The 21,308-nt window shown below is 38.1% G+C and overlaps 4 protein-coding genes across 18 annotated transcripts; 3 read left to right on the plus strand and 1 right to left on the minus strand.

The window, feature by feature from the left end:
- The first annotated feature begins 155 nt into the window (after nucleotides 1–155).
- Nucleotides 156–1,203, plus strand: LOC117134643. Its single transcript, XM_017996110.2, has 3 exons — nucleotides 156–187; nucleotides 259–368; nucleotides 428–1,203. The coding sequence occupies exons 2-3, from the start codon at nucleotides 289–291 to the stop codon at nucleotides 1,137–1,139; spliced, it is 792 nt and encodes a 263-aa protein (XP_017851599.2). The 5' UTR covers nucleotides 156–187; nucleotides 259–288; the 3' UTR covers nucleotides 1,140–1,203.
- On the plus strand, nucleotides 1,185–2,393 carry LOC108606218 (coiled-coil domain-containing protein 18). The gene has a single exon (XM_033294387.1). The coding sequence runs from the start codon at nucleotides 1,185–1,187 to the stop codon at nucleotides 2,391–2,393; it is 1,209 nt and encodes a 402-aa protein (XP_033150278.1).
- Nucleotides 2,394–2,809: 416 nt separating this feature from the next.
- On the minus strand, nucleotides 2,810–5,958 carry LOC108606217 (late secretory pathway protein AVL9 homolog). The gene is made up of 4 exons (XM_017996108.2): nucleotides 4,619–5,958; nucleotides 4,476–4,534; nucleotides 3,836–4,418; nucleotides 2,810–3,707 (listed from the first exon to the last, which is right to left on the minus strand). The coding sequence occupies exons 1-4, from the start codon at nucleotides 5,605–5,607 to the stop codon at nucleotides 3,173–3,175; spliced, it is 2,166 nt and encodes a 721-aa protein (XP_017851597.1). The 5' UTR covers nucleotides 5,608–5,958; the 3' UTR covers nucleotides 2,810–3,172.
- Nucleotides 5,959–9,991: 4,033 nt separating this feature from the next.
- LOC108606211 (troponin T, skeletal muscle) lies at nucleotides 9,992–18,498 on the plus strand. 15 transcript variants are annotated; one of them, XM_017996096.1, is made up of 10 exons: nucleotides 9,992–10,095; nucleotides 12,100–12,147; nucleotides 12,849–12,897; nucleotides 14,907–14,930; nucleotides 15,483–15,852; nucleotides 16,399–16,617; nucleotides 16,689–16,781; nucleotides 16,844–16,924; nucleotides 17,640–17,718; nucleotides 17,981–18,498. In XM_017996096.1, the coding sequence occupies exons 2-10, from the start codon at nucleotides 12,132–12,134 to the stop codon at nucleotides 18,235–18,237; spliced, it is 1,188 nt and encodes a 395-aa protein (XP_017851585.1). In that variant the 5' UTR covers nucleotides 9,992–10,095; nucleotides 12,100–12,131; the 3' UTR covers nucleotides 18,238–18,498. The 15 variants fall into 15 exon arrangements, with proteins under 15 accessions (XP_017851585.1, XP_017851578.1, XP_017851583.1 ...); XM_017996089.2 differs by having other exon boundaries at nucleotides 12,849–12,893; nucleotides 15,483–15,855; XM_017996094.1 differs by having other exon boundaries at nucleotides 12,849–12,893.
- Nucleotides 18,499–21,308: the final 2,810 nt, after the last annotated feature.

The following is a 21,308-nucleotide window of genomic DNA, read 5'->3' on the forward strand; positions in this document are numbered from 1 at the left end:
CGCGATTGCTTTCTGCTCGATAGTATAAAGAGGAAAGAAGCTGCGAACATAATTTTGCACAACTCGTTTGTCAAGAGAAGCTTGAATAAATTTCAACAAAACAAAGTTGAAGTCAAAATAAATAAATAAATTACAACTACATTAATGTGAATAATACGAAGTTCCAGTTCGTTCAAATGAACTCCATGTAAGCAAAACGGCAACTCTGGTTGGCCACAGCCATTTTCAAATTGAAATTACGCGTCTCTCTACATTAAGGTTATTCTCAAATTTAATCAATATAAAGCAATGTATAAGCCACGTAGAACTTCGGAGTTCCATGATGAGATTCGCGAGGATGGCGGTTTTGCAAAAACACGACAGACAAGGTAAATATGAACGCTGTGTGCGGTGAGTGCAATGTAAATTTTTGTTAAATGCTATTCAGATCGACGTTGCGCACTTCTTCGACGCCCATGAATAAAGCGGGAATGCTCAGCCAGTGGCAGCTGCAGACTAACAGTCGAGCCACTTATGGGCAGGAACGCGGCACACCAATGCGCACGGGTCCGCCAATTACTACAGCCAAGCGCAGTGCGCTTAGTTTTAGTGTGACGCCATTACGCGCGCACCAGGCCTCATCTGTTGAACGAGCGGGACCGCTGCATTCTGACAAGAAATGGGTGCAGGAGCAAACACAGATAATAAGCGAGCATCTGAACGAGATGATGCATATAAAGCCAATCGCAGGATTCTCTACAGACTTTTTCAGTCGAGGAGCCGCTTCGCTGCGCCAAATGACCAAGAAACAGTTTGTTGGAATTGTGAATTACTTTTTGCAATTCATATGGCCCAATCGCAAGATTGTGGATGACACCAAGCATGTGGAGGACATAATAAGCGCACTGGCCAAGCTTAATTATCCATATCAAGTGAATAAATCCTGGCTAATTACTCCAACCACTCAATCCTCATTTGGGCATGTGATTGTGTTGTTCGACTTCCTCAAGGATTTTGTGCCAGAGCTCACAACTGAACACAAAGCAGAGTTCCCATTTATGGAGACTAACGAGCATCCCAGCTACTTGCAGAACACGCAAGACTCTGTGATGCTATCCACTACCACAGGCCACCACCGTGCAGCTGGACGAGGAAATTAACTCTTTTGCTGTTCTCCAAATCCACGGAATGCTTTGCTTTGTGGGATGACAACAAAAGTCGATGAGTATGCGTTGCTAAAGCGCAAAATTAGCGATCAGATAGTACAACGAATTTGCGGTCTACCTGACACTGATACGCTGGACGCAGATTGTGCCAAGCTAATCGAGCAGCTGCAAGTGTTAGACAAGCAGCTGCAGGTGCCCAATAATCTGCAGGCAGAGCTACACTCGGCTCTCACTCGGAAGCAGCAATTGCAAGATGAGCTGCAGACACTGCATGGTAAAATTAAGAGCTGTAAGGAACAAATAAAGGAGCTAAATGCACGCGCAGCACAGAATGTCAACAACTTTAAGATGTTGGACCAGAATCTAAAGGAAGTGAAGCGACATATAGAGACGCAGACGTATACAGTAGAGCAGGTGGAACAGTTGCAAGTGCAGTTGGTGGACTTGAAGAACGAAAGGCAATTCCATGTGAGTCAACTTAACGATTTGGGCAAGCACAGTGACAAGCAGCAAGTGCGACTCTCACGCGTTAAAAAGGAACTGCTGGACCAAGTGGAAAAGTACAACAAGCAAGCACAGAACATAGCGCTGGACTCGGACATTGACAAAACCATAGAGCTCAAGCAGCTGGTGTTGATGTTATCGTTCCCGCCGCAGCTGGAGAGCATACAGCAATGTCGCCAGCGTCTGACCAAACTGTCGGCTCTGCTAAAGCAGCACAATCTGCAATTGAAGGAGCGACTGCGCCAACTGGAGCCCTACTATAACGAAATATTGCTTAATAATGAACAACTTGAAGCACGTTTGACCAGCTGCAAGGCGCTGCTAAAGACTCAAGAGCAGCAGCTAGCCGAATTGCAGCAAATGTGCAAGGCGAAGGCGAGCAAATGGCAACAGTATCTGCAGCAGCTAAACGACCGCAAAGCGCAGCAGGCTACGTCCATTATAAAGCTGCAACAGCAGAATGATGAGTTGACACGCCAGCTGGAGTCCTTGAAAAAAAATAATTTAGGTATTGTCAGTGCTGGTGAGCTGCGGCAGCAGGAACAGTTAAAGGCCAAGGACAAGTACATCAAGGAGCAGACAGCGCTGCTGTCGGAAATCGAGGATAAGGCACAGCAGCTGAGGATGGCCATGGAGCAGAACGAAAAGCTGCTGACCAAGGCTGAAGAGCTCTTGGACAGCATTCAGCTGACTCCATACCAAGATCAGCTAGCTGACATGTTCAATAAGAAGAAAGAATCCTAATTGCATATACAAGCAGCTGACCAGGGGTAAAGAGCTCTTGGACAGCATTCCGCTATCTTCATGCCAAGATTAGTATATACATGCAATTACAGTTTGAGCTGCAAACACTGTATGCTACGATTAAGAGCCATATGTATCAGATAAAGGAGCCAAATGCATGCTGAATTCATGCCAAGATTAGCTAAGAAACAAGGCAAATTGCATTTACATACATTTTATCAACTTTTAATTTTCGTATAAGGAAACTTTGCAGATAAGTTAATTACATTTGTTTTTTTTTTATATCAATAGTATTTACGATTATGCTGAATATATACATGAATTTGTTAATAAGTTTTATGTTAAATTCTTGTCTTGTGCTTATCAGCTTTGGGCTATCGGCAAATATCATTAGGTGTGAGAGAGATAGGTTCCGAGAGAGCGAGAGTATGGCAAGCTTAAGAGCAACCTCGGCGCGTGCTTCTCTTCTCTTAAGTGTGCTAACTGCATATTGTACATATTGGCGTCTCGCTCACACTTGTGTTAGTTACAAATTGCACATGGATTGATATAACTTCATACTGTGTTGGTTTCTTCTTATTGTAGTCGCGTCCGCGAATATGCACTGTCTATAATAAATACAAACAAACATACAACATATAATAATAGTAAACATAATTTTTGGCCAATTTGAGTAACGCAATTAAGTAAACACAGTGAGAAATGCACGCGGATTGAATTAAATTAAAGTAAGCTAATTTTGAGTTGAATGTTTCTGCTGTTTTTTTTACAGTGCCGGCTTAAACAATAAAGACATCGCCGCTGCTGCGGTCGACGGAGAGCGCTACATCGCCGCCGCAGCCGGCGCGTAGTGACTGAGATTGTGTGGTTGCTGCAGTTGCCTGTTCCACCTTGTCCAGCAGCTCAGCCTCACGACCAATCTCTACGATACCTTGAGGTTGCTGCTGTTGTTGTTGCTGTTGATCTGCCGCGTTGCCAGTTGCTTCGGCATTATCCTCGCAGATGGGGCTGGCCATGTGTATGCTAACGCCTGCTATATCCAGTTCGGCTTCGTCTTTATGATTCTGGAATGTAACTGAGATCTCTTGGGTGGCCTGGCTGTCAACAGCCTCGTCAATGTGGCCAAGTCCACTGCTGTCGTCGCCGCCGCTGCTTTCGCTTGCGGCAGCAGCGCTGTTGGCAGGCGCTGTGGTTATTGATGACCACCAACTGGAGAGGGCGCCCTTGGCCTGAGAAATGGCACCGCCTACGGCACGGCTTGTGGTGTTTACGGCTTGATTGATTTTGCGTCCGCTTTCGCTGTTCTGCATGGTTCTGTCAGTCAGTGAGAGAGAGAGAGAGAGAGAGACAGAGACAGAGAGAGAGAGAGAGAGAGAGAGAGAGAGAAAGAGAGAGATTGCTGCAATCACTAGCACGATATTCAATATATAGGAAGTACTTACTGCGCCAGCTTCAGCTTCATGTCCGCCACGGAGAGCGTGCCGGCGAAGGGATGTCCGGCGGGCAGCGCGTCAAAGAACTCTGGGTCGGGCCGTACATCGTGCCATTCCTGATAGCATTGCGTGCGCTTGAAGGCGCTCATAAAGTGCGCATTGAAGTGATCGTTATCCTTGGCGGTAACATCAGTGGCTACCGAGGTGCGCAACAGCGCCAGCATGTAGCCTTGGAACTGCTCCCGTATCCAGTACTCACTGCCCTCGGCATCCTCCTTGGGCGCCTGCACATGCTTCAGTATGTAGTCCATGTAGCGCAGATCGTCCGTGCTAAGCACAAGCTGACGTCGCAGCTCCGGATCGTGCGCATCCAGATTGGCTGCCTCGATGTCCACCAGCACATCGGCCAGCTGTCGCTTCTGTTGGAAAAGCACATTGGAGGTGCCTATTATGTAGCTGAGTACCATGGGATCGCTCAGCAGATCCATATACGGCAGCGACAAGTAAGGCAAGCACAGATTGCCGCTGGCAAAGATGCTCACGGGCGCGCGATACTCATCCGGATTGATGGCGCACAGCGCGGCAAGATTTGCTACAAAAAAAAAAAGCATAAGTCAAGTGTTGATGACATAGTGTGAGCAACACTTACAGGCTAAGGTGTCCACGCTGGCCTCGCGCGTCAAGGAGCTGCTGCGTGCGTTGCGCTTGCTGATGCCGCTCTCCGTGGAGTCCGCACGCTGCAGATCCTGGTGCGTGGGCGTCGTGGTGGGACAACTGCTGGCGGAGCTCGACTCCTGAGATTGTGAATTGGGCGTTGTATGTGGCGAGGTGTTGCCACTGCTGTTGCAGTACTGTGAGGCAGCCGAAGCGGCCGATGACACCAGCGTCATGTCCTCTGCCTCCGCCACAACCTCAATCTCAGGCTCTGTCTCTGCCTCGGGCTCCGCTTCGGCTTCCGTTACAGTCTCCGCTGCAGCTTCTACCACCGCCTCAGCTTCAGCTTCTGCTTCGGCAGCCGCCTCACGCTGCAGCGAGTCAGTAAAGTCAGGCATGGGCGATAGTGGGCGTGAGGTGCGCACGCAAGCCACCTCTTGGAAACCTTTCTCCAGTAGACGCGGTATCAGCGAGGCCATGCCCAGTATAAGCACGCACATGCCACGCACGGGCGAACCGAAGCAGACAACGCGTCGCTGCAGCAGCAGCAGCTTGAACAGCATCAACGTCTTGTGGCGCCAGTGGAGGACAATTTCGCGCAGCGACAGACCGACATGGAAGTGGCGCAGCGGGCGATGCGTCTCCTCGTCCAGCAGACAGGCATTTAGCTGTTGGTAGGCCTTGACCAGTAGATCGGTGCAGCTAAAGTCGCCTTGTTCGAAGAACGCATCCGCTATGAGCGCCAGCTTAACCTCAATGTAGCCATAGATGGGCAGGCGTGCCAGGATGCACACAGACTTTTGTACCGTGCTGCGTGTGACGTCGGCTGTTCGTATTTTGAGCTTCTCCACGGGAATTTGACGATAACAGGAGACGCCATAAATGCTGGCAGCCGGCTCTAGTAGACTGGGCAGGTTAAAGAATACAGTGTCCTCAACGAAATTGTGCGAACCATCCGGCAGCGCCAACGTGGGTAGATATTTCCAGCCGGATGGGCATTCATTGCGGCCACTGGAGCCAGCTATAAGTGGTGGATGCGAGAACTCCACCTGACAGCCCAACTTATGATGGAAGCCGACCACCAAAATGTGCAGTATGGGCGGCTTGTTCTCCGGCTCACTGGCCATGTTGACGTGACGCTTTAAGCGTGACGTAAATTCGGCGTAGTTCTGTCAAGTGCTCTCTTTTCCTTTGTTGATTTGAATTTTTCGCAAATTTTTATTGCTTCTGCGTTAGTCAGACACAAAATCAGCAGCAGCAACAACAATAACAATAACAAAGCGGTTGTTGGAGTGTTTGTTGGCAAGGGTTGTTGGGCGGGCAGCAAGGCCGGAGGCGCGTCCACGGCGTATGATTGTTTTTGTGTGTGTGTGTCACTGTAACAAACCCAATGTCAATTAGCAAAACAAAAACAAAATACAATTACACTTTGCCACAGTCACACGTACATGCGTATGTATTTATATTTAAAACATATATGTATGTACGCAGATATCTTATTTCGTTCTTTCCTTTATTTTTGATTTTAATCGAATCAATTACTGGATGACAGTGTGCGCGCCTGCAGTATGACCAGCTGCAATTTTATTTGTAAGCCGCGGTCTGCAGCCAATGCGATTGTTGTTCAAAACAAAAATAAAACCAACAAAAGGGCCGGCAAATTCAAAGATACATTACGCATAAATAATAAATAAATAGGCTGCCAAATATATGTACATATTTGTTAAGTACTTTTTTTTTTTGCCAATTACATAGATAAATGTAAAACATTTTGAATATATGCTGCAACAAGATTCTTTTAATAATGTTGGTATTTGCCAAATTAGTTTAATTAATGCTTAATAGCAATTGTCATGGTGTTGAAAATGTTGTGTTAAAAATAATTGCATTTCTTAGCGATTTGATTTGAAAATGTATCCTTACAATACAAAATAAAATCGTTTCATTTATATAGAATAACAAGTGCACAATAAAGTTAACTAGTTAAAAGCAAAATAGTTTAATTTATTCTATTTTTGCTAAATGTTTTATATTTTGCTGCCTTTCATTTTTATTAAATTTGGTTGCATGTATTTATAAATTGGACGTCGCATGTATGGCGTCTAATTTTGGCACGCAACGAGTTGTTTATTTCTTACAAAACATACATACATATACATACTATATACATACATGTCTATACATATCTTATACATATAAGTATACATATCTTTAGCACAGACAAACATAAAATCGTATGCTAAAAACAATGATTCGATTTTCAAAACAAGAGCAATCTATTGATCTTATACAAACTGCTGCGAATGAAATTGAATTTTATGAATCACAGTTTGTTAGACTTTTAAAATAAGGTATGCACATATTATAGATATACATATATGTACATACTTGTATGTAATTTGCATAAATATGTAAAATATGTATTTGACCGAGATTTACAGACCTACTTTACACAGTACACATAGCTAAACTATTTAAATTTGTGCTTAATTATAGTTTTATTATAGCGGCTGTCACCCAATAAAAATTATTTAGTCTATAGGATTACAAGTATTTAAATTGAACATTCAGTAATGCAAGCGTTTGTCGAATTAATAGCAGATAACTTGTTTTTGATTTTTGAAACTAGAATTTGAATTGTTTCCAATAAAACCAATGTTTTGATTATATAGCAAAACTTCATTACAAAACTAAATAATATATAAAATAAATGGGTCTTATGCTGATATGCTCTGCTAAAGAAATAAAAAACATACATCTATTATTTATTTTGATTTGTTTTTACGAGCCCAAAGGTCTATAAAATTTAATTGTTAATTTAAAAAATTTCCAACGTTACATTTGTTTCTACAATTTGTAAAGTAAAAACTTATTACAGGCATTTCAGAGTAAACCAAATTGAATTTCTCACTCACCTAATTTTGTTTTCAGAGTTTAAAATTCCAGAAAAATCCGTTGCTATCATAGATACATTAAAATGCAACTAATTTAAATTTTCTTATTATTATTAAGATTCTTGCTAACTTGTAATGGTTTGATAAATTGTTTTTAATTTCTTACAAAATTAATTGAATTTCATATTCTTAAGTTAGTTAAATTAAAATGTTCGCCCATACACGACTAAATATATATATATATATATATATATATATATATATATATATATAATTATATATAATATATATAATATAAAATTTGTGCCTATTTTTCTTTTTCTTTCCTGTAGATTTCCATGCATTCATTAGATTTGCAATCAATAGCTAGATCGCAGCTCCTCCATTGAAAGTCATATCTATGTTATACATATGTATATAGATACAAATGTATATGTACTATATAAATGTGTGCATGTGTATTTGTCGTTGAAACGAACTGAACCGAAGGCTATAGGCGAGAGCGCATCTCTAGATCTTTTCGCCCACTCAAATGAACCCAAAATAGCGCGATACCCGAAACATTGATATTTGTTTTCCTTGATGCTGTGTTGATGTTAAAGATGATGTGAATTGAAATTTAGTTGAAGGTAACATATACACACACACACGCATACACATATGCGGATTATATAGACACATTGAATGTATATGCTAAACAGATTGTTGAAATATTTGGCTGGGTCCCTAGCTAAGTTCAAAGTTTTTAATGTACATACGTGCAGAACAACAAATATATTTGGCATATGCTTTATGAGAGCCAGTGTACATACATATGAACGTATATAAATTTAGCCAGAGCTGAAATACTTTAGTGCGCCTTTATATATATATATATATATATATATATATATATATGTATATGTTAAGAGCTAAATCTGGCCAATAAATTGTTTACTTGAAAAAATACAAATCAAAATAAAAATTTCGTCTCGAGGAGCAGTTAACAAAAATTGTTTACAAATCTCGTGTTACATTATGCAATCATGCATTTACATTAATATGTATATATAAGTACATATATACATAGATTATGACATTAGATAAAATAGTAAAGTAAAGCAAAAATGATGGCATAGAAGTTCCTAAAATATACATTTTATTAGAATGTGTGCCAAAAAGAAATTAAAATGATTTTCAACAAAACTTGACTGGCTGGATATGCACTAAAAAAAACATAAATAGTATAAGCATAAATATATGCAAGCGCTATAAAGGCAATTTGAAATATAAATTAATCTTTAGGTATGTTCCGATTGAAATTATTAACTGAAGTAGAAATATTGTTGATTATGTTTAATCAATATTTTGGAACAAATTAAAAGTGCAACAATGACGATTAGTAACATACATTGAGCTAAATAAATAGAAAGCAGAAATTAAAGGTAGACGAATAGACAGATCGACAGACGATTGAATAAAATATGCGCTAAGGCCGGTCATTTGGCAGCCGACATCGACGTCAGACACACACACACACACACACAAAGTACATTCTTTGTATGTATATATTATATTTCTATATATAAAATCGAAAATATATACACATATTATATATTTATATATCTATTTGTGCCGGCGTTAAGGGCATGTTGCAATTTTGCACTATGAATAACTGTTGTGCATATATACATACATATATACAATACATACGTACATCGTATGTATTTAGTTTATATTTGAGCAAGTTGAACAAATTTCTTCATAGCACACAAATCTATGCTAGCCTAGTTACAGTTACACGCACACATGCACAACTATGTAGCCTAAATACATGACTACATACACATAAACAAACGACTGTATGTATGCGTGTATGTGTGTGTTTGCCTAATGGCTGTGAAATTTATGTTCAGCGATATTTGATTCCAAAAACAACTGCAAACGCCGACGCATTAATATTCACACATACACGCATACGTCTGGTTGTGTCTGTGCCTGTGTGTGTGTGTTTGTGTGTGAACGATCTTATGTAGCGACGTGGCCAACAGCCAATTGGAAATATTCATTTTGGAAAACTTGCGCTTTTGCTTAAATGTATGCGTGCGTTTTGTTTATTCAACAAGTTTATGTTTCAGTCGCAGCTGCCGCGTTGAATGGGCGCATGGATGGTTAGGTGGGTGGGTGGTGTTGAGGTGCTGCTGGTGGCAGTCAGCCCACCTGAATCTTGTTGTTGCCGTGCGCCCCACACACATACGCATGCCGCCCACGGCTGCAAGCGTTCCCGCTAGCGTCGCCACTTGCCCCACTCTCCATGGCTTGGTTACGATTGCGTAGTCGTTGGCACTCACCCCGCCCCTCGCCCCGTCGCTCGCTTGCCGCATGCTCCGTCGCCACTTGTTGTTGGCCATCGTTGGGGATCGACCAGCCGGCGAGAATAGCATATATCGCGCCTGTTCACGCCCGTTCGTTTATTGAGACAGTCAATATGTATGCATGTGTCTTCGTCTGTCTGCCTGTCCGTCCGTCCGTCCATTTGTCTGTCTGTGTATGTGCTTGCTGCTTGTTGGTATTGGTGGGAAATGCTTTTCATTTTCCGCAAGCTGAAACAAAAAATTCTTTAACATAACGTGTAGCAACGGTTTGGATCGTCAGTCTGTTTAGTCGAACCGCAGCATTCGCTCCTACGACGTCAGCTGCTCGGACTTTAGTTGAGAGTTCAATTTGTTTCTTTTTCCCTAAGTAAGTTGGGCAAGTGTGCACCTCTCCACCAACCACCAACCACCAAAAACCACCAAACCACCTTCACCACCAACGTATCCCCAGCAAAGTCAACAAAGTTAATCAAAGACAAATGCAAACTGTTTAAATATCGTTTATCCTTGCAAGTTGAACTTATCAAAGAACAAAGAAAATTAAAAAAAAAAAAAACGCAATCGAAACATAAGCAAGAGATAACCAAAACTGAAAGCTGAAATATAAAACAAGAGAAAATTTAAAGAACATTTGACAAACACTTTTGTCTTATATAATCCTTTATTTTCTTTTTTTTTTTCGTTAACGAATTTTTTTTCATAACTTTTTTTGAAAGTGAGTGTGAACAAAGCAAACGTTAAGCAAATTGGATATTAAAAAAAAACCATTTTTGTTTTGTAAATTTTTTTTTTTAAATTGTCGTGATTAAATATAAATGAAAAGACAACAACAAAGCAGCAGCAGCAGCAGCAGCAGCAGCAGCAGCAACAACAACAACAACAGCAACAGCATCAGCAGCAGCAGCAACTAAAGCAACAGCAGCAACAACAACAATAATCAGGAATACCAAAAAGAAAATTCCTTTGCTCTTTTTTTTCATTTCTTTTCTTTTTTTTTTTCTATGCGCACTTCGAGTGCTAAGAGTCCAAGTGTTATATGATCTTCGCTGAATAAGCAGCCGCTACATTTTTTTTTGTTGGTTTCTCTATGAAATTTTAAAAATAAATGCTGTGTGTGTGTGTGTGTGCGCGTGCGTGTGTGTGTGTGTAAGCTTTTACCTTGGCAAATTGTTGAATATAGCCGGGCAGATATTTCTCAACGTTTTGCAAATGCGCAGGCGTCTTAAGAAAATTACACACCCACACACACAAACACACACATAGGCAGTCACACACATGTGTTAAAGCTTTTCATAGCTGCTGAAATCTGTTCTGGAATAATTTCTAAAATTAGGCACAAGGAATATATTTTGTAGTTAGCAGAGTGTGGCAACTGAAAGCGGCAGCAGTAGCACGTCAAAAATATCAAGTATACGCCAGATAAGCAACACAAACTGTTAGTTTTCATTTAAAAACCGTCAAGCTTTGTTGCAATTAAAGGTGCGCAAATTTTAAATACACTTTTAACCAATTGACCGACTGAAATTATTGAGTTATATATTTTTTACATATCAACTTCATCCAAGTCTCAGCTTTGGTTTTTAGTTTGATTTAACTTTCCGCTTGCATTTAGTGCCAAGGTAAAAAAAGCTCTTTGTATTTATTTTGCTATACACTTGTGTATAGAGCACTTTTTGGTTGCTTTTGCAGTTTTGTTTTTGTTAAGCGCTTCGTGCACTTTCGGCTGCCGTCAAAGAAATTCAATACGGAGCGTTCTATTTTTAAAAACTAAAAAGCTGCAAAGCCAAAAATCTCAGTCAGCAAATTTATGTATATATACATACATAGGCATATCGCACAGCAGCACTCAGAGAGAGAAAGAGAGAGGGAGAGAGAGAGAGAGAGCGCGAGAGAGAGCGAGCGCATACGTATATAGAAAATTAAATAATCGCTATTTTAAAGAGGTGTACAAGAATTATGATTCGAGCTACAACATTGTCGCCCCACATACATATATTTGTGTATAAAAATAAGGTTATATATATGTTATATATATATATATATATATATATATATGCACATATATACATGTGTGTATGTAGCTCTTATGACAGCATTCGCTAGCAGATACGATATTATCTAATTATAGCGCGATATCAAGGCAAGAAACGAACAGAAAAACAACAGCAAACACCAAGCCATGAAGACTGAGTGAGAGATAGAGAGAGAGAGAGAGAGAGATTGAATCTGTTGCTATTTTAGTGCGGATCGTTGCTGCTGCTGCTGTTGTTGTGAAACTGATTGTTGTTGAAGTTGCTGCAATCGTAGTTAGAAGCCAACGGCGCCTGCTTGGATTTAAAATGTAATAAAGTCTTTTATATTTTTTTTTTAGGTTTTTTCAACCCTAAACCGTAACCATGTCCGATGATGAGGAATACACGTAAGTGCAAATGTAATATTAGCAACAACAGCAATAATCAAGATATTAAGTATGCGCTCAGTGCGCCGCTAAAAGTTCGTTAACGCTCTTTCAGTGTTTCGTAGTAAGCTCAAGTGTTTATAAGCAGCGTCGGTTTAGCAACAGCATTGTATAAAGTTAGTTATAAGCAACGTAATTTAAATTAAAAACCTTAAACTTCATGCAAATATATTGTTTTGACTTTTGACTAGCACAAGTGTAAAATGTTATTCTATTTGAATCTTAAACGGCACCTGTTTGATCTGTATTCCTTTTACACATTTCTCTACTTTCATTCAACCAACCAACCAATCAACCTGGAACCTGCCCCACCTAACCCCAACACCAATCACAACAAACTTCTTTTACATTCTGGTTAAACGGATAAAACCCCATTTGACTTAAATGAACTCTGCTAATGTTGTTGTTTTGTTTCTTTTGAATAAACATTGAATATATAAACCACCTGACAACAACAACAACAACAACAACAACTAAATCAACGACTTATCAACAACAACAACATCAACAACAACTTTGCACCACAATTTGTTGCACATTTCGTACACCAATGCACCACCTGTGATATTGTTTTTTGCACAAATCCCATCAACAACAATTTAACATAAAAAAAACCAACATCGCAAACATAAACAATTTTTGTTTAATTACGAACACGCCAGCAGCTCCGAGGAGGAGGAGGTTGCCGAGGAGACCAGAGAGGAGACGTAAGTAATTTTTGTGCCCAAATCGTAGCAACTCAATGGCTCGATTGGTGTTTTTGCCAAACAAAGTTTTGACACTTTTCATTTTTTGTTTTCTATATATGTGCGTGCACTTTTTAATTTCCTTTTTAATTTTTTCTTATGAGCACAATTCTATTTCTTTTTGTACTTGTCTTTGTCCTTGTTTTTATTTGCTATGCTCGTTAAATTGAATCAATGTGCAGACGCTCAAAAAAAAAAAATATGAAAAAATTCAAAATATTATAATTATTTTCCTTTGTATATTATATTGTGTTTTTGTCTGTAGTTAGTAGATTTATGATTTTTACACTATTATTCTTTAATTTTGTTTTTCGTTTTCAATGTTGTTGTAACTATGTCTGATCCTATGTATATACATGTAAACAAAATAGTCTATTAACCTACATGTTGTCCCATACACGAGCAACTGCATATACCCCCCCTCCCTCTTTCTTTCTTTCTCTTACGCTGACACTCACCCACCCACACACACACGCACACATACTTACTTACACTAGTCTTTCCCAGCTGCGAAGAAACCAAACTTTCAAAATCAAAAAGTATATTCGAATCCTATCAAAATCGCTTAGCCCCATGTATATAGTAAATGTTTATGTTTATATCCAAGCGAGCTACTCCCAACCACCCACCCACAAGCTATCACACACACACACATATATTACACACATTTTACACCTACACAGCATTTCCCCAGTTCAGTATATACTTATATATATGTATTCGTATTTGTATTCGTATTCGTTTTCGTAATTTATATTCGTAACATGTCTATCCCTAAACAATCCTACAAAATTTCAATTCGAATAATTTCGGAATTAGAAAAACAAACAAATAATATTATCAAAATTCGTAAATTTCGCCTATCGCTGGCCTGGCTTCTTGTTCATCAACTAAGAATTTAAGACATGGTTAATTATAAAATCACAACTATTTCTCTCTCTCTCTCTCTCTTTCCCTCTCTTTCTTCCGTTTCTCTTATTGCAGGAAGTAAGTTATTGCGTTGCCAATTAATAATCATAAAAATAAAAGAAAACAAATCATAATAATAATAAATTCGAAACGAAATTCTTAGCATACTGTGTGTAGTGTGAGTTAAGGAACATTATAATCAAACTCTATTATTTTATTTTAATTTGTTTTTATTTGTATTCTGTTTTTTGTTTTATATAACTTTCTCATACAATATGTATGTATGCATATGTACTTAAGGGCTGAGGAATGTTCAACAGTTTACCCTCAAATTAAATACAGTTGCTCGAATCATACAATGTTTATTTTACTTATTTTTGTAAACAAATACCTTCTCATGATTTTGTAAAAAAAAAAAAAAACAACATTCATACGAGACCAGCCTCCAGACTTCCAGTTTCCAGTTCAAAGTACTACTCCAAAATTTCCAGTTACCAGTCACCAGTCACAAGTGTTGAGTTATCAAACACTTTTACTCTCTTTTTGTATAAATAGCTTAAAGCTCGTTGCTTGGAATTTAGTTGTAGCAATTACAAATTTACGTTTTTTTTACAACAACATACCAGACAAGAAAAACAACAACAACAACCAAAACCAAAAACAACAACAGTTACGTACTTACAATTTATTTTTTTTTTACAATATTTTTTACGTTTTCACACCAATATAAAACAACAATATATTTTTGCAAATAATTTTTTTTTAAACAACAAATGTTTTTCTCTTTCTTTTCAACGAAACTTTTTGTTTGTATAAAAAAAAAACAAACACACACCTACACACACTATAAATATTTTTGTTACATGTAAAAAAAAAAAACAACAACAAACAAACAAAAAATATAATAATGAAACCAAACACTTGTGTTTTTTGCGCACTCATCGTGAATTCGTGCCAAACTATAAATAAAAAAAATAAAAAAACAATTTTTGAAACACAAAACCACCAAAATATATATATATATATATATATATAAAACCATCTCCATGTTTGCCTCACGTATAGAAAACCACCTCAGACACCAGCCGAGTAAGTTGATGCCATACCAAAAATGATGTATAAAGAAACTTAAAAAAATAATAATGATGATTAACTCGTACTAAACATTTAGTTTACATTTAGTACGACATAAGGTCGTTAGTCTGCCTTGCTAAACCGTTACTAATTCTAAATAAAACTCATTACTTTTTGTTAACCACCCATGGCGATCTATTCAAATACCATACATGCATATATGTATATCGCATACATCGATATGTATAAATATATATTTAAATGATACTATTCTTAGAACTCTATATACATAGTAAATGTTTTTGCATATACTTTTTTTGGAATTAGCTTAGTTTAATAATGCTGGCAACTAACTATGTACATAGTATGTACTCGTAATCAACATTAATACATAATGAGCAGCTGATCAATGTAATTAAATTAGCCTAAGTAGTTGTTAGTGAAGCATAGCTACTAGTTAGCCTTAGCGTTAGCATTATTATCGTTAATTAGCTATTTAGTAACTTTCTGAGCTTCAATTATTTGCTTACTAATCGATTTTGTTTTTGTTGTGTGTCCGCTGCGCAGAGGTGAGGGCGATCCAGAGTTCATCAAGCGTCAGGATCAGAAGCGCTCCGATCTCGATGAGCAGCTGAAAGAATACATCAGCGAATGGCGCAAACAGAGAGCCAAGGAGGAGGATGAGCTTAAGAAGCTGAAGGAGAAGCAGGCCAAGCGCAAGGTAACACGCGCCGAGGAGGAGCAGAAGATGGCTCAGCGCAAGAAGGAGGAGGAAGAGCGTCGTGTGCGCGAGGCCGAGGAGAAGAAGCAGCGCGAAATTGAGGAGAAGCGCATGCGTCTCGAGGAGGCTGAGAAGAAGCGCCAGGCTATGTTGCAGGCCATGAAGGACAAGGACAAGAAGGGCCCCAACTTCACCATTGCCAAGAAGGAGACAGGCGTGGTAATTATATGAAATTCCATCAATTCAGCCTACTGATACGCTTCCCTCCACACCATTCTCGTATTTCGTTCGTTCGTTCTCTCTCTCTCTCTGTTTCCCCACATATTGCACTTGCATCGTTGATCTATCTATATACATATATATGATATATATTTATATATGATGCGCATTTTTGTTCGATTCCAAAACCATTTCCCCGTCCGTTCCCAATCCGTTCGTTATCATTTCAATTCAAATAAATTCATTACTACACACACACACACTAATACACAAATACACACACCCACACACATACACTGGAACACAACAATGTTGCTAATCTTGTGTCATTTGCAATTCATGTCTTCTTACATTTTGTAAACCGTAAACCGTACCTGTACCACACGTACCACCGTAACCACCCCCAAATATCCAACCACCAAACCAAAACCCAACAAAATATTTGATAAAACACACAATGAAATGTGTCTCAATTTAAAAAAAAAAAACAAAATGGAATATGCAACAACAAAACAAAAAATCGAAAATTGCACGCATATGTAGTTGGGACTGTCGTCCGCCGCCATGGAACGTAACAAGACTAAGGAGCAGTTGGAGGAGGAGAAGAAGATCTCGCTGTCGTTCCGCATCAAGCCCCTGGCTATCGAAGGCTTCGGCGAACAGAAGCTGCGCGAGAAGGCCCAGGAACTGTGGGAGCTCATCGTCAAATTGGAAACTGAGAAATATGACTTGGAAGAAAGGCAGAAACGTCAGGACTACGATGTACGTATACTCAGCAAGGGCTCTTTATATATATATATATATATATATGCTAATTAAATGGTCATTTGCAGTTGAAAGAGTTGAAGGAAAGACAGAAGCAACAGCTCAGGCACAAAGCCTTGAAGAAGGGTCTCGACCCAGAAGCTTTGACTGGCAAATACCCGGTAAGTGCGCGCTCAATCAAATGATCATTGTTATAATGTTAATGTGTAATCTGTTTCTGCAGCCCAAGATCCAAGTCGCCTCCAAATATGAGCGACGTGTGGACACCCGCTCATACGACGACAAGAAGAAGCTCTTCGAGGGTGTAAGTATTCAGTTGACCAGTTGACGGTTCACGTTGACTGTTATGCACTTAATGAGAAACCGGGGGGTGTTGTGCATACACATGCTTACGTTCTACGTTTCATATAGGGCTATAATACGGTGTATGCGGAAACCTTAGAAAAGGCATGGCAAGAGAGACAGGAAAGGTTTACTACGCGCACAAAATGTAAGCGCGCTTATGTAGAGCAACTACTTGGATCAGCTTTGATCGCTAAGTGTCTCTATATATGTATCTACATCTATGTATATGTGTATTTATATAATGTACATACATACATATGTCTTTATATGTTTATTGTCCAACTGTACTTTTTCTGCATACATACTACAATACTTCAATGTTCAGTGTTCTCCCAAAAACAAACAAACAAACAAAAAGTCACCGCCAAAGTGAACAAATCAATTACTTATACATTTCAATATCAGCCAGTCAATCAACCAACCAACCAATCAGTCAGTCAGTCAGTCAGTCAATCAATTTATATACGTTACGTTATTAGTGGGGCTTATAGGTCAATAACAATCGACATAGCGCACACTTAACGCTCAACTCTTTGTCTTTATCTTTATCTCTTTCTATGTTCTGTATACTATGTTTATGTTTTTGTCAACTGTACTTGTGTGATTTGCATCATTAATATACACATACACACACACACACGCATACGCACACACCCACACATGCGTTTAATTAGGGATGGGATGAAATCTCGAAGGACTCCAGCGAGAAGATCTGGAATGAGAAGAAGGAGCAATACACCGGCCGTCAAAAATGTATGTAAATTGTGAATAGCTCAGCACGCAGCTATTAAACGTAGTTAAGTAGTAGTTGACAGAAGCGCGAGATGCGGCGACAAGAACAGTAAACACCTACAGTAAAACTTAATCACGCAACCAAGTCATTTGTACATTTGTCGTCTCATGTTTTCCATGTACATGTATTGCTCTCTATATATGTATTTATATTTGCAATATTATGCATATTTAGCTGTTGTCAATTGATTTGGTATTAACAATCTCTCTCAATCTCCTGCAGCCAAACTGCCAAAGTGGTTCGGCGAGCGACCAGGCAAGAAGGCCGGTGAGCCCGAGACACCCGAAGGCGAGGAGGATGCCAAGGCAGATGAAGATATCGTCGAGGATGAAGACGAGGTCGAGGAAGAGGTTGCTGAGGAGGAGGATGAGGAGGCCGAGGAAGATGAGGAGGAAGAGGAGGAGGAAGAGGAAGAGGAGGAAGAAGAGGAGGAGGAAGAAGAAGAGGAGGAAGAAGAGGAGGAAGAGGAAGAGGAATAAATAAAAATAAATAAAATTTTTTCGTAAAACTACATTTAAACAAAAACCAAAGAAGAAAAAAACCAATGCCAACAATTTTAATAAAACTAAAAGAATGAACTAAATAGTTATTATTAGCTTATTCACAATACTCAACAAAAGAACATAAATGAAAAGTACTCGTGCCGCTTTCTTTCTTTGTTTTTTTTTTTTATTATTGATCAAGAAATGTAATATTTCTGCCAAATAAACAAACATCAATACCAAAACTTCTGAAAACAATGAAAACTAGTTACCACTGCAAAAATGGAAAATTAAAGTGTTATATCATCATATTTTTCAACAATATAGTTTGTTTGTATATATGCTACAACATGTTGCATGCAATGGGTTGCACAAAGAGCTTCATCATTGAGCTCTAGCCCTCTGGCTCTCAGCAAGGCAAACATATGTATATGCTCTACTCCAAGCTCCAAATATTTGGATCAATGCTTCTTTTTTCACACTACTGTACGAAGAATATATATACATATTTTGTATATATACATACGATTTTGGTTGTTGTTGCTGCTGCTAATTGTTCCGAAAAGTATGCATCAAGTGTAGTGCAATAGCATACAAAATAATCATACTATGTAGTGTAGTGTAAAGTCTAATGGAAACAGAAGAGAAGAGCTGTATCTTAAAGGACGATTCGCAGTTCCGTTTCCAGATAACCCATTTCAAAAGCTTGCTTTGTCACAGACGGTTGTTCATACTCAATTGTTCATAACTTGGCAAATAATTATGTTATAATTATTAATTAAATGTCGTTTTGTTCATATGAATCGCACGAGTCTAACAAGGTTCTTGATGTAACAACCTTTAGTTTTTGATGTAACTAATATATTACTAACAGAAGCAAGTTGTATTGTTTTTTTAGCCGTAACTTTCTTAAAAATCAGATTATGAAACGTTTTTCAGTGTTATGCTCGTATTGATACTAAAAACAAAGTTGCATCGTTGCATTCAAATTTAGTCGCATTTTTTAAATTGAATCAAGGTGACATCACGTTTTTTGTAAAAACATCGAAAATCCTAAATCCAAATTTGAATGCAATTCTTTTCTTATGCATCTCACGAGTATAACTAGGCATAAAACTCTGAAATTGGACGCCATTTCGTTGAATTGCAGCAAAGTTGGAAAATAAACAAAAAGTCAGTCTGCAGCATTGGTTTTACCACCATAACTTAGTCAAAAAAATTTTTTTTATCAATCAAACATAAATTATATATAACCAAACTTTGGTTGTTGATGTATATTTAATCAACCAATTTTTGCTGATGTACAAATCAAGCAACTAATGGTTGTTGATGTACAAACAAACAACCAATTTTTGCTGATGTACAAATTAACGTTTGTTGCTAACGTTTTTACATCAACAACCAATGGTTGTGTTGACCGAATTAATAAAAGAACTAAGTTCAAGTTGAATGTAACAGTTCAATTTGAATTGGGTATAAGTGAAAGCTGATAAATAGGCGAAGGTAAGTGCTGACGACAAGGTAGTAGTGTAAGTTGTTTTCTCATTGGCAGACGCAGCGATCGACGAGCTTACGAGGAGGACAAATCGAGTTACATCGATAACTAAAGCTTATTAATCAAATCCAAGAGGATTTGCTTTGTTCAGCTTTTGAGAGGATGTAGCTTCAGGCGAAAAAAATTCGATTGAACTTGCGTATACCCATTTCACGTTGGGCGTTGCAAAATTCAATTCAATGAAGATAACCACGTGGATTTTCAAAATTGTATTGTGGAAGTTATGAACAAATAGTTAACAAGGCAAGACATTTTTCTGTGAAATATACCAACTTTGATAGCTCATAACTTAGCGAAATTGCGCCAATTCAGAGTTATTATGCCTCGTTATCCCTCGTGCAGATGCATCTGCCACACAAAACTACATTAAATTTTTTTGGAAAATCTTAGACTTTCGATTTTTGCAAAAAACGTGATGTAACCCCATTTGAATTTTCCCAAAATCAAGGCGTCTTCCATTTCTTTATCACTTTCTAACTTTTGAGAAGCATATATTCTCAGCCAAAAAAATGTGATCAGGACTTAGAGTGTTTTAGCTTAATTTAATTACATAGGCTCTTAATAAACATATTCTTTAAGTTATGATTTGAATAAAAAAATGATTTTTGGACTAAGTTCTATGGTGGTAAAACAATGTGCCAACAGGGACTGAACTTTTGTTTATTTTTTTCCAACTTTGAGAAGCATATACACCCGAGTTTTAAAAAATCGAACCCGATGTTCTTTACCTCATAATGAATGCCGTTTAAAAATCAACTTAAAATAGCACAAACTTGTGTTGATATAAAACATTATTGGCGAACGTTCAATGAAGCAAAATATCCTAAACAAAACCCATGAACAAATTATCTGTTGATTATCTAATTTGATAAGCATTGCAATTTCAACACGAAATCGGGCGTCCGATTTCAGAGTTTTATGCCTAGTTATACTCGTGAGATGCATTAGAAAAGAACTGCATTCAAATTTGGATTTAGAAATTTCTATGTTTTGACAAAAAAACATTTGATTGAATTTCAAAAATGCGACAAAATTTGAATGTTTTATAATCCTTGCATCATTGCAAACTTTGTTTTCAGTATGAATACGATCGTAACGGAGTAATCTGTAATCCACAATCTAATGGTTTTTAAGAAAGTTATGGCTAAAAAAAAACAATCCATCTAACTTGCTTTTGTATTGAAATATAGTTACATCAATAACAAAAGGTTGTTACATCAATACATCAATAACGGTAGCGTAATTCGTATAAAAAACATCTGGAGCAGCTTTTTTAAGCTTGGCTTCTAGAGCTTCTAGTTCGAAAATCAAAACGAACTTAGATTGTTGAAATTAAAGAATAAGTTTGTTTATTGTATAGTGTTTAACTTTTATTGTTATGTTCATCAAATTTCATAATATATTTCATATATTTCCATTTGCTGTTTCAATTGTTTCTTCTTACTTTTGTCCTGGTCATTGTACAATAAATAATGTACAATTGTCTTATGTTTAAGGCTAATTCTTACGCTTG

This window comes from Drosophila busckii, chromosome X, assembly GCF_011750605.1.
Source record: "Drosophila busckii strain San Diego stock center, stock number 13000-0081.31 chromosome X, ASM1175060v1, whole genome shotgun sequence".
NCBI classification, from domain to species: Eukaryota; Metazoa; Arthropoda; class Insecta; order Diptera; family Drosophilidae; genus Drosophila; species Drosophila busckii.